The 13522-nt window shown below is 41.0% G+C and overlaps 1 protein-coding gene and 1 pseudogene across 3 annotated transcripts in view; one reads left to right on the top strand and one right to left on the bottom strand.

Annotated features, from left to right (window-relative positions):
• The window catches only part of LOC122865443 (thrombospondin type-1 domain-containing protein 4-like), a 42079-nt gene extending 36165 nt beyond the window's left edge, over positions 1-5914 (top strand). For all 3 annotated transcript variants that reach the window (XM_044173997.1, XM_044173910.1, XM_044174088.1), the window contains 6 exons: positions 501-705; positions 1311-1484; positions 2029-2202; positions 2372-2551; positions 3381-3525; positions 3918-5914. In XM_044173997.1, the coding sequence (XP_044029932.1) occupies positions 501-705; positions 1311-1484; positions 2029-2202; positions 2372-2551; positions 3381-3525; positions 3918-4060 (1021 nt within the window). In that variant the 3' untranslated portion in view covers positions 4061-5914. The remainder of the gene's footprint in view (positions 1-500; positions 706-1310; positions 1485-2028; positions 2203-2371; positions 2552-3380; positions 3526-3917) is intronic.
• Positions 5439-13064, bottom strand: LOC122877433 (annotated as a pseudogene).
• Positions 13065-13522: the final 458 nt, after the last annotated feature.

Here is a 13522-nt window from a genome sequence, read left to right as displayed (position 1 = left end):
CCACTCCGAAAGAAAGTTGACTAAAAAGTATACACACTACTGTTATGTAATGTTATGTAAAGACCCTTAAAGCATCATATCTGCTAATCAGATCAGGAATGTGATTATATCTGCTGTAATCGCAGCTCCTGTCTCTTGAAAATGAGCAGTATCCAGACATGTTAGGTACCACTGAGAGGTAATGAAGAATGGTGTATTCACAAATTCTTTTCACATTTTAAGATCATTAGTCAAATAATGGTATTAGCTGAGAGGACCCAAATGCTGTCTTATTGTACCTGGTAGACTGATATAAGAATAGTTCTTTCAAAATGTAGAAACACAAGATTTACAGATGGAACCATTTACAGCCTCATTCTCATAGGTGGTCAAAACATTATTTCATATGAATAAATCGCAATATAAACAACAAAATGTACATAATATACATACATAAATGTTTGTAATATACACTGGGATACCTTCCTTACACCAAGCTCTTGTGATTTTCACCTGAGCAGCTGGGATATTGGAGAGTGGTCAGAATGCAGTAAGACCTGCGGCCTGGGCATGCAGCACCGGCAGGTCCTGTGTCGCCAGATTTACGCCAACCGCACCCTCAATGTCCACACGAGCCGCTGTCGCCACTTGGAGCGGCCCGAAATCGCCAGTACCTGCCAGCTGAAGATCTGCAGTGAGTGGCAGATCCGCTCCGAGTGGACCGCTGTGAGTCACATGTGACTGCATTGTACCTGTCTGACGTGTCTCTACGGTTAGCGTACAACATAATCTTTGATGACATACAGCTTTAAAAAAATAGATGAGGTTTAACAGGAAGTGCTGTGCATGTTTTAAAAATGTTATCCCTGACATCAGTATCATAACAGTTTTTTTCCCTTTGACACTTGTATTAACATTTTGTCGTCTCATTAATATGAAGCTTCATATTTGAACGGACAGATACGGCGGTATTATCGATCTTGTCATCCAGCTCTCAGAAAGAAAGCGAAAAAGTGTATCTCCCAAAATATTAAACTACTCCTTTAAAGTTAATGAAGTATGTTAACAGAGTGAGCATTCAGGCACTGCATAGATGGATAGGTAGGAGTGCACACTATATTTCCTCTATGGGCTTTGCAGGGCATAAAGAAGATATATAGTAATTCTCCAAAACATTGAAAGGAAGCAGCCCACCTAGGAAAACCACAAACGGAATCCAGTTCTTTCAGTGACACACCGGTGCCCTGAATAAAGCTAAAGAGCAATCCAGTCTCTCCAGCAGTGCTTATCTCCACAGCACAGTATTAACCATGCAGCCTGTGTCTCCACAGTGCTCGGTGCCGTGTGGGCTGGGTCAGAGGTCACGAGAGGTACGCTGTGTCAGCAACGTGGGCGACTTTGTTCCTGATGAGGAGTGCAACATGAATCTGCGGCCCATCGATGTAGAGAACTGTGACATGGGAACCTGTGCCAAGAGCTGGTTCTACACCGAGTGGGGCAATAGGGTAGGTGTTAGAGTCAATGGGAGGCATAGTAACATTCATTCATTTCTAATAACAGTGGTAGTCATTGTGCAGGTCTGTCTTCATGCATCCAGCAACTGTTTTTGAAAACCAGATAATATATAGATCTTTTATAGATTTTGACAGCTTGGATAAAGCTTTAGTTCTCCATCACAACTAACTAGTAGGTGTTTAAGAGTCCAAGCTATAGTGAATAATCTGTTGCCCTTACTGTAGAATGGTCATGAAGGAAAAGTGTGAGAAAAGGAAATGAGTAAAATAAGAGTTAGGAAGAGAGAGAATAGGGATTATTTTTTTGTAAAATAGAGAATATTAGAATGACTAAATATAGAAAATAATGTAAATACATTTGAGATGCATGTGTTCCACTTAAATCAGGTTATGGCCCAGTATTTTAGTGACTTCACAAAATAAAAGCATGCAGTAATGGCTTTTAAATGGGGATATCGGTTTATAAAAAGAGAAATAATTTTTGCCAGTCAGCCGCTAAACAACATAGATTGTAAAAGGAGTGTTTGCTCCACAGTGCTCAGCTGAATGTGGGATGGGTGTACGAACCCGGGGAATCCTCTGCCTGACCAACCACATCAGCAGCCTTCCTCTGGAGGGCTGTGGCAGCGAGCAGCCCGCAGACTCTCAGGTCTGCAACAACGGCCCCTGTGAGAATCGCATCGAGTGGTTCACAGGCCCCTGGAGCCAGGTATGAAGATGACCCTGCGCTTAAGGGGACGTTGTCTGGAGTAGCCAAATATTTGGGATTTTACAGTGATTTTGCGTCGACATGTCAGGATTATTTTTTTTTCCTGTCTCAATTGTTGCACTGTGTAATTAAATCTATATGGTTTGTGCTATTGTTGTACGTGACCCAGTGCTCTGCAGAGTGTGGCGCAGGCAGCCAGCAGAGGTCAGTGGTGTGCCTGATGAAGTCAGATGAAGGATTCACCATCATGCCACTGTATGAGTGCTCCTCCCTGGAGCGGCCCCTCAGCCAGCAGAGCTGCAACCTCAAGGCCTGTGGAGCAAAGTGGTACCACACTGACTGGAGTGTGGTGAGTAAGATATGAAACCCTCGCCCCTTTTTGCTGTTTAGATGACCTTGAGCAAGGCATCTACTCACTACTCTCTACTACTCTTTAACTCTTAACTATATTATTGGCCAACAAAGCTGATAATCTGGGTAGCTCCAGTTGAAGAAATCACTCAAAAACCTATGTAGACACATTGTAGTATACACTGAGCGAACATTCACAGTTACATTTATACAGCAGGCCTTTGATCTGTCAGAATAGGATATAGAAAAGCATAGTATGCTATTTTTATCATGTATGAATGACAGTATTTAACCCCCCCCCCCAAAAAAAACTTGGTTTCAAATCTTAAGTATTTCTCTAATAACATCAAATATTAACTTCAACAATCAGAGTTAATAAATAATACAAAACTCTGCAAATCTGCCTCATCAGGGCTCTCTGGGTTGATCAGATTTGACTGACAGTGACCAAACAACCCACCAATTGCCATTTTGATTCAAATGTTTCTAAACGCTGATTGGTGTACTGAAGTACATGACCATCACCTTTTTCCAACTGAGCCCCGCCCACTTCAAACCAGCGAGAAGAGCACAAAGAAAAAAAGAAATATTGCAATCTCCCATGTGAAATAACTAAACTGTTCTACCTTTGGCAGAAAATACTGTGTTTATGCAGGATCCCATCACTCATAGCAAGAAGCTAATTGAGAAAATACATTTTCAGGTCCTTTTTTTAAAGGTTCAGATCACAACATTAAGAATATTTGCAGTGTCAGCAGTAGACCAACTTTAGGGTGGAGTTGTATTAACCTGGGACTGACTGCTGTTACTGACTCCTGTCCTCCCAGTGTTCAAAAACATGTGGGGGAGGTTTCCGTGTGCGGGAGGTGCGCTGCCTGTCTGACGACATGCAGTCCAGCGAGGGATGCGAAGAGCAGTTGAGACCAGCAAAGAAGGAGGACTGCAACCCAGAGCCCTGCATACCTCACATAGGTCAGTCATCTCCCAACATGTTCTCTGGAATATTACTGACTCTTCCTAATGATTTTAGCACCCTTAGGAACACAAAGGTCATTTTTGTGACTGTAATGTCCAGCTGGGGAACTCCTGGCATGAGGAGTAGATGAGTAATGTTCTGTGCCATCTCTGAATGCTTGAAATGGAAATTGCCCCTTAAGCAAGGCGTTGAACCCTAAACTTTAGTCAACAGTAGAAGTTCAAGCAGCACTGGGAAGCTATAAATGTTGGTAATCCTCCCATCTCCTGCAACACTTTACCCAGGGTCTGTTGTCATGTGTTCTTAGTCAGCTCCCTTGGTTAAATAAGGGTCATGTATTATATGCTGCAACTTAGAAATACAAGATCAACCCTTTCTTTTGTTTCAGATGAGAACTGCAGAGACAAATACTTTAACTGCAATGTGGTGGTCCAGGCTCGCCTCTGCGTGTACGATTACTACAAGATGACGTGCTGTGCTTCGTGTTCACAAGTGGCCCACAGACAGTCGATTCATCGGGGCCGCAGCTAGCGCTAGCGTCCCTCAGCTCCATGTTGGGCCAGACTCAATACCCGCTGCAGGCACTCTGTTCCTGGGCCAGCCAGGGGAGTGGACCGGCTGGACCTTGGACACTTTTTTTGATTGCCAAGGATGGAAACTGAAGAAGGAACATTTCTGTTGGTTCATTTGGAGACAGCTGTTGGGAGAAAGGAATATCTTAGAACAGTAGAGGACAGGAATCCACTCACTGGATAAACAGAGCGCTGGTGGGGTGAGAGAGATCAGTAGCAAACCGAGGAAGCTACAAAAAACTTTATGGATTTTAACCACGTTTAAAATAAAGAATCCATCTTTTTTTGTTTCCAGGGGAGCAGTTTGCAGCTGTCTTTTACGAATAATGGCTCTTGTGGATTCCATGATATGAAGAGGAGAGCACCTGTAAACTGTTTAAGGTGGACTATATATAGAAAGTATATGTTCTAATATGGTTCTTTACTCTACAATGCTCAGATTTATGGCATGAGGTCATATGAAGTCGATGCTGTCTCACCTATAATCAACTATTTAACACCCACTTTGTTGACCAAAGATATGTAACCTCATCAAACTAAAGACAGTGACAAATTAACACTTTTTCCTAAGAAACAAATACTGTGCATGAAACCCTCCATGGTGCTGATGGTGTATCCTTTACGCAGCATGGATTCAAGAAAAATGTCAGAATTGTGGCATAGAAGAGGTTTTTCTGATTGCCTAAGCGCAGCCATGAGGTGTAAATGCAGCCTATGTAATATGTATGTATATACAGTATGTATGTATGACAGAGTGAATGATATAGGTCTTTTTTAAAGCTTCTCCGACAGTCCTCCTAGCAACTGAAGAGAAAAAAATCCCTCTTTATTTATTTGTGTGGCTCCCCGGGGAGGACGCTGGTTTATCGGCCACCGGTGGCCCCCTTTTTAGCTGTGGGGATAAAACCTTTTTTCTGCCTCTCCACCAGTCACAGCCTCTGAACTGAATGTAGGCATTCCACAGCCTGCTGGATGGTAGAAGCAGATGGTCAAAAAACCCAACGTATTTTTGTAAAGGTGAAACAAACTATAATTCAAACTATTTTTTTTTTTCCTGTGGGAGATTGTTCCACAATTGTACAATTCCTGATAAATCACCAATCATAAATACATTGAATTATCTGTAAAATATTATTTGATTGTAAAGATAAATCATGACAGTATTTTACAACTATTAGTCTGGTATGGTGTATATATGAGGTTTACATTAATAGTGAATCCTCATTTCTAAACCAGCCTTTTCTGCCATATCACCCCCTTTTCAGTTTCATACAAAACCTGCACACCGTACCTCTCAAATGTTCAACTGTTTCTGTGTTATGTTATCAGCTCCCTCCACGCACTATAAACTTACCTCTGATCCATAAGTACTGTATATGTATCAATGTTTAAGTTCAGGAAGACTCCTTCTTCTTTTCCTTTCGGCTGTTCCCTTTCAGGGGTCGCCACAGCAAATCATGTGCCTCCATCTAACCCTGTCCTCTGCATCCTCTTCACTCACGCCAATTAACTTCATGTCCTCTCTCACTACATCCATAAAGTTCAGGAAGACTCAAGTATGCAATTAATTCAATCTCTAAGAGCAAAAAAACCTCCTGTCCTGAATGTGATGACATGACCCTTGATTTTCCCAAAAACAATCAAGAGTGGAACTAAAATACCAGAATCCCTCAGCATTCAACATATGACTGCAACTAATAAAACATCTGTCTTTGCCTTATTTTACATTTCAAGTGTTCAACAGTTGATCTTCATGAGGTGTTTCTGAGATTTCTGAAATAAACAAAATTACTAATTATTTGTATAATTCACAGCATATTTTCCTCGTGTGATTTCTAAACTGATTAGTTTTACATCACATTGATAGAAGATGAGGAAATGATGGCTCTGATTTAAGTCATCCATCTAGTGGACAAAGGTGGTATTACAACAAACAGATTTACAGGAGAAGTTCCACCAGAACTCCAGAACTGTCAGGAAATGTTCTTACATCAGAGGACAAGAGGTCTACTCTAGTGACTGTCTGGTTCACACAAAACTTGTGGTCCAATGTACTCATTAGTATGCAAGTCATTTTTATAAAAAAAAAAGGTATTTTACCCGGAGGCACAGACATTAGGTAAAAATCACATGACCAAAATTTCATTCTTAGTTTTAATGTGATGACAACCGAGGTATCTCCATGACAACTAAACAATTACAACCACTGACAAGATGGAGATGCAGTTAAAAGCTCCAGAAAAAAGCTAGTAAGTGGACCTTGAGTTAAGATTTTTTCAAACTACTGAAATGGTTTGTCCCTTTTAATTGTCTGTCTGTCAGAGAGACGTCATTCAGAATTTCTAACTGCTGTTGTCGGGGCTGAAGGGTTTTGCAGAGTCTGCCATGAAAGCCTCAATCTCCTCCACAGTGCGAGGGACGCAGGTCAGCAGCTCTATACACAAGCAGCTATCTGCACCAGGCGGCCCATCAGAAGATGCATCAGTCTGGGCTAGATAACAGTCCAGTTTGTTAAATACGAGAAAAATGGTATTACTTTTTCACGAGTTGAGATAAAATATACTGTAGAATATCTGCAGCCCAGACCACATGGAGGTTGCTCCCTGAGCACAGACACAGCTACCTGAACCTGCAATTACATTTAATTTTAGACATTTTTAAATTAAAACAGTTTCTCTTTCTGCATTGCTTACATTTAAGAACTTACTTGGCCTGGGTTTCAGGCGAGACTTTAGGTCCGACGATGAGCAAGACGTTTCCACCCAGACTCAAACAGTGAATCATTGTATTTTTTTGTATGCAGCCAGTAAAACTTTGTAACACTGAATATAACCACAAAATATGACCTCGGAGGCTACTGTCTAAGAATACAGATGTTGGTATTCATCAAAAGCTCATAACTCTGTTCAGTGATTACTGAGATGTGACTGAAAAGATGATGAGGTTCAAACTGATATTTCATTGTGCCATCACCTGTAGGTCTTATCATTAGTGAAACCAGGAAATATGACTGATGTTAATATACAGTATGTCTTCTGTATTTAGTGCATAACTGTACAAAATCCTCCACCACAACCTGAAACCGTGTGTGTCCAGTGTTCAGACAACATTTCCCCTTCCCCTCTCTCCTGCCCTCATCCTGAACTTGTTCCTGCAGCTTGGCCTCTTTTTGCTCAGCTCTCACTTCTGCACAGAGGGCCTCTCTATTATTGATGACACATCCATATTTGAGGAACAGGACTGTGTCTTCTTCTTCTTCTTCTGCTTCTTTCTGGAGACTGTGCCTGTTACAGCACTAACTACTGGTTGATTGTGATGTGGGCAATCTCAGAAGTTACGTCTTCCGTTCTCACCTCAGGGTATCCTCCCACATCGTGCACGTCGATGCCCAGCAGGTGTCCCAGGCCGTGGGGCATGAAGACGGAGCCCAGGTGGACCCGGTCAGCCAGGCGGTGTATGTCAGTCCACTTCACACCTGCAACACAAACAGCATGGTTTATAAAGAACGGAAGGTTTATTTTGTCTTGAACTCTAAATACATCTTACCATGCTTACATTAAATCAATATATTTCATATATATGATTCAGGGCCTACATCCCTGTGCAGCCTGTAATTAGCTTATACCGGCAAGAAATTATGCAAGGCTGACAAGAAGGTCCGTTTCCATTACAGTATCAACCAAAAATAGTGATATACCTACGCATGTTTGCATTTTTAAGACTGAATGCATCTCAAAGTATGAGACCAGGTTTAGTTTACCAAGTGTAGTTTACAAAGAAAATATTATTTGCAAGACCGCAGCAAGGGTAATAAAAGAACATATCACTGTTTAACTGTACTGAAATGTAAATAGTTTTTAGGCTCATCTAAAGGTCAAAGATCACTACTATAGTCATCACTGTGGTTTAGATTTCTCAACAACAAAAACACAATGCAACAAAACAATATGCTATTCATCTCCATGCTGGTGATAAACTGATGAGAATTTGAAGTGTAGTTCACTCTTTATATGTCAGTAATGCGTAATCAATAGTTACTAAACTGACTGACTTTCGCATGTGCACAATTCATGTCTTGAAATGTAAGAATTTTCTTACAAAATCTTCAAAAGTTAACATTTGCTATTTAAGTATTTATGTATTTCTGTTTGAGTACTGAATATCTTCTGGAGGTTAGTTAGTCAGACATAATGATGTTCTATTTCTATTATTTTATTTAAGCTAAAGAGAGATACAAATGGTAAACCTAAATGTAGAACTGTAACCACTCATTGCCTGCAGGTGGCACAAGTGTTATGATTCTAGCAGTTATATATTTCTTTACCTGTGAAAGGCAACGCTGACATGTCTACATCTGAAGGTCTAAACTGCTGCTTATATTGCTTTCCCATTGGTGGAGCAGTTTGGCATGCGGGGGAATTTGTCCAAGTCCATCAACTCCATGCTCGCATCTAAAAACTGCTGAAAGCTACTCGCCACATGTCTCCAAAACCGTCTTGTCATTGGGAGCTCCAGCATGGCCGTGGAAGATAACAGAACAATTATTGCCTCTGAGGTTGAACAATGACACAATACATGGACGGAAAAGAGAGATAAATAGTAAGTACACACCACAAAGTGATACTCACATGACGTGTGACTTATCCAAGCTACGATAAAAACTATTTTGAATTAAATAGTGTGTTTCAGTACAACATCAAAGGGATTCCAGTCTTTTCAGTGTTTCATCAATTTTCCTTTACTTTGCCTCTGTGATGATCAGGTCCTCATTTTTCAAGCTCTTAATTTGAACAGGAAAATAGCTTGCATCCACTGACCACTAATCGCCAGGAAGTATTCATTACACATGGCCTTTAATACAGAAGGCCAAAGCCTGATTAGCAACAAAATTCATCCATAATGATGCTGCTAGCTGACAGCTGAATGCATTACGTGCCACAGATACAGGGATATGAGGTGTGACGCCTCCCTCCTTTAGTGTAGGAACAAGCTGCAAGGGGGGAAAAAAGCTCCCCCTTCAGAGAAAAACCCCAGGAAGAAAAAGGAAACTAAAACAATTTCAGCACAGCAGAGATGGCAGACAACGGTAATTAGCTGAATTACTTTCATTCAGCACTCATTCTTTCATCATCACGCGGTCAAGCACATCAAACACTTGATGACAAGATGTAAGATGACAAACCCACGTGTCCTGGTTCCTCTTACACAGCAAAGGCAAGAACATGGGTGTATACACAACTTTGGTATGAAAAAATGAAAGTTCCATTGACAAAATGCTCCATTTATCTCTCCATTTCATATTCTTTCTGCCCAGGCTTCACATGGTTCATGACCTACAGAGAAAAAGAATACCAAGAACTTCCTTATACTACGTCTACTACTACTGGGCCAAACCATTACTGACTCTGTCCACAAATTTACTAAAATCATTAGTTATTTTGTATAGAATATTTATGTGATTATAACATCTTTCAGATTTTTCAGAGTTTTTGTTTGTAGAAACAATCCAGTGAAAATTGGTGCTTCTGTATGTTGCCTTAGTGGCATGGCTTTGCTGTCTACCACGGTGTCATTCTTTGTACTACCACCCGATGGCGCCAGAGAAAGAACATTTAAAATCCTGTACATAGTTATGTGTCATGTGTCTACATGGAGCGGAGCAACGGCTCAAAATGCATGAACCTGTTACGCCCTGCCGGTGGAGCTCCTCTCAGACACCAGACATATAACACTTTGTGAAATCAAATGCAACCTGGGGCACAGACATTTCTGTGGTCAGTCAAGTGAATCCCATATTTCACCACTAGCATGGTGTTTATAAAGGCTTGAAAAAGGCAGGAAGAGAGCCCTCCAGCACTTGCTGATTTTCAGTTTTTACTACACACATCTAGAAGGGGTCATAACTGTGTGACAATATTGCTAAAGTATTGCTTCAATGTTACAGCTTATCGGCCAAAGGCTATCTCTGTTAACTGCTGGCCTCAAAGCCACTGGATGAAATTAAAATCGAAAGTATTTAAACAGTTTACAGCCTTAGAGGATCCTGACATCTTGGATCCTTTGGGCGAGTTTTAAACTCAATAAGTTGTTCAGAGCACGACAATAAACACCTAAAGTATCAAAGCACTGAACTTGTCTTCTCTCTCTATTCCTTTCTTGTTTAGTTAGATGACAATTTGAAATATACCAATTTGAGCACCCTTGCAGATGCTCCGTCGAGCAGAGAATGATGTTACCATTTTAAATATAAACTCGTGACTTTAAAATTAATTAAGGGCACAGTGTGGAATCAAGAAAAGGCTGTGGTTAAGAACAAAGACCAGTGCGAAGAACAACTGTAACATTGTCAGTAATTGATAACTAACAAGCAAAAGCAAGAATGTTTGCTTAATTAAATTATTTAAGTTAATCAGTATGCATAGGTGTCTAATTATGTTAATGTAAACTGATGCCAATTGAACATACCGACTAATTCCTTCAAAGGAGGCTTCACGGCAGATGCTCCCGCTATCTGTATTCTGTCCTCGCTGCATGGAAAAAGAAAACACACACACAAAAAGTGAAATGACATCACCACCAAGTGCATTCAAATGTCAATACAGGACTTTCAATTGGTTTATATCCAGGCTGATGATCTATTCTATAATCATAAATGAAAAGTCTGGCAAGTCTGGCCTCAGATGATCACGATCATCTCATATAAAATAAGAATTTTATTTCAGTAGCTGTATTCAGAGGAACCTGCAGTGATGCGCTGTCCAAACCACACTGAGGGGATTTTACTAATGGATGATAATAGTAGCTTAAATGCAGCATACCAGTGTTAGGAGCACTGCTGGTTTCAGGTTGGACAGGACATCAACAATCTGCAAGGAAGCAGACAGGGAGCAATTAGAAGGCTGAGACACACAGTAGAGCAGCAGATCCAGCAAGCACCAGTGTTCTTCTGCTCTGAGGCTGCAGAATATAGGTCACTCCGGCAGATGCCGTTGTGTCCTCTCTGGAATAATTGCTATGATTGATATTGAAGTGCAATCACTGCTTAAATGATTAAAATGCAGTTGTGAAGATTAGTTTGAAAAATAGAAAACTGCTCAAATATTCATGACCTGGTTCTGATAAAAAAAAAAAGGTCATCTGATTGCTGAACAGCAATTGCCTTATAATTGGATTTTACTTGACATGTTTAGTTGAGTAGATGTAAATGGAGTAAAAACATAACATTATTATATTATATATATATAATATTGGTCCAACTATCTGGTGCACCGATATCTTTCAAATGAAGGTTCAAATGAAAGACATGACTTTCACCTTTAAAACAGTCTACGGAGGTACTAATGTCCTTTGCTGTAACTTCACAGCTCAGTGACTGAACATCAAGGTTCAGTTACTGCACAGAAAAAAGGTCACGCACACAGAGGCTGTTAAGACCGGCACCAAGACTTACATCACAGGCGTATTGGACCTCATCAACAGCATACTTCTCCTTGAAGTGCTCTTTAGGAAAGATCCTGTCAACAGATGCAAAACACACAACTGGTAAAGATGGTGTAGTCCCTCATTCGACTACGACTGAAACCTTTTCTACGATACAACTGGTAAAGAGAAGTACAATATACATATGAAGACTTCAGGATGATACTCTTGTTTTTAATAGTCATAATCTATAAAAACACAATACACGGGTTATGTTACAGTTTGGGGGAAAAATCAGAATGAGAAAGCAAAATAAGTGTAGTCTAAGATGTCTCTGAGGTGGTTTGGGTGATGACTAACATTAAGTCTTTGTTGCATTTTAAAGATAAACTCAATGCAAAAAACATGTTTATACTGGGTGTAAAAGATGTAACTGTGTAGCACTTGTCAACCTTTTCTTCAAGTTACAGCTCACAGCTGGTGATGATTGTTGGCCATGTACACAGCTCTTTGAAGATTAGTGTGACTCACTTTCCCATCCAAGTAGCGTAGCTTTCAGGCAGTTTGGGAACAAAAAGGATGGATTTCCCAGAGTCCACATCAATGGCTCCATAACAGTCCGGCTCGGTTACTCCGAAAGCCCAGTGGAAGAAAGACTCCTGCAGAATTCAAAGAATCAGCCAGAGCATTAGCGAGGGAGAAAATAATAGTCAGCTAGAAGAAAGCAGGAAGTTAGCCAATATTGGTCAGATTATTACATAATCTGAAAAATATATAGACGTTGTCCCTGATCAGGCCAGTTACGTCAAGAGAGCTGAATACAGAGCTCAGCAACAAAACAAAACTTTCAATGTGCCCATTGATTTTCGTTACAAGTCACAAGCTTAGGTGGGAGTGAAAAAAGAAATCAAAAACATGAGTGATTTCTCTGCAGAGTGGCTGGCCTACATATGTTTGACAGAGTGAGGAGATTAACAGTGCCAGAGGAGCTTGGAACTGGACTTGACTTTAGGAGAAGCTGGGTGAGGTTTTTGTGGGACCTCAATAGAACGCCCTCTGGGCGCTTTAGCGATCGGGGCACAACCAGCTGAGAGGAGACTGACACAGGACATGCTGGAGGGACTTAAACTCACTGCTGGCTTGGGGATCATGGGTGGATGGATGGATAAATAAACGCAGGACCCCGCCCCCACCTCAGCCTCTGTTTTGCACCAATCCCAGAGTCGACTCAAGACTACTTACCTGCCTGAAAAGGAGGTCTGTGTCCGTGCAGTACCTCTGCTTCTGCTCTCCTCCCTGCAGCACCACCACTGACTGCGGCACCACTCCGTCTTTGGCTTTCAGCCCTTTGCACAGTCATCGGCGGTTCTCTGCAAACAGGGCTGCAGACACCCTCAGGGTGTCATTACCCAGCCAGTAGACAGGTCTGAGTAGTGGTTGGAGACTTTGGGTCTAGATTAAGATTGTTATAATGGGTGTTATCAATAGTAGCATATAATGCTCAAGCCTACACAGCATGTTTTCCCCACTGTCCTTACCATCATTCAGCTATTTCCTGAAATCCTATGCATTCAGGGAGCCTTGTTTATAGGCAAAACTAATTCTTATTAATGACAGCAAAAATAAAACTGATATCCACCAAGATGTATAGCAGCTGCAGTGTAAGGAATTAAGTTTAATGTCTTCTGACTTGTTGAGCTGGAGATGTTGTGATTTCAGCTTACGATGGAGAATTTGGTTGCCAAAAGAAACCAAAGTGCGCCACTGTGGCGCTACATAGTGGATTCACACATCCTTAACCTGTCCATAATTTCACCGCAGACTTTCTGCGCCAAGCAGCGGTTATCTGATACTTTTAGTTCTGTGTTCCACATTGGCATTTCAATAGTTAGAAGTTGTTTTCTTTCTCTCTGTCTCTCTCTCTCGCTCTCTGTTTTGGAGAATACTTTTTTGTTTTTTTCACACTTTTGTCTATGTAACTGATGGTTCTTGGTTATAAATC

The sequence above is a fragment of the Siniperca chuatsi genome, linkage group LG1 (assembly GCF_020085105.1).
Source record: "Siniperca chuatsi isolate FFG_IHB_CAS linkage group LG1, ASM2008510v1, whole genome shotgun sequence".
NCBI classification, from domain to species: domain Eukaryota; kingdom Metazoa; phylum Chordata; class Actinopteri; order Centrarchiformes; family Sinipercidae; genus Siniperca; species Siniperca chuatsi.
This window is presented reverse-complemented; position numbering and strand designations above follow the sequence as displayed.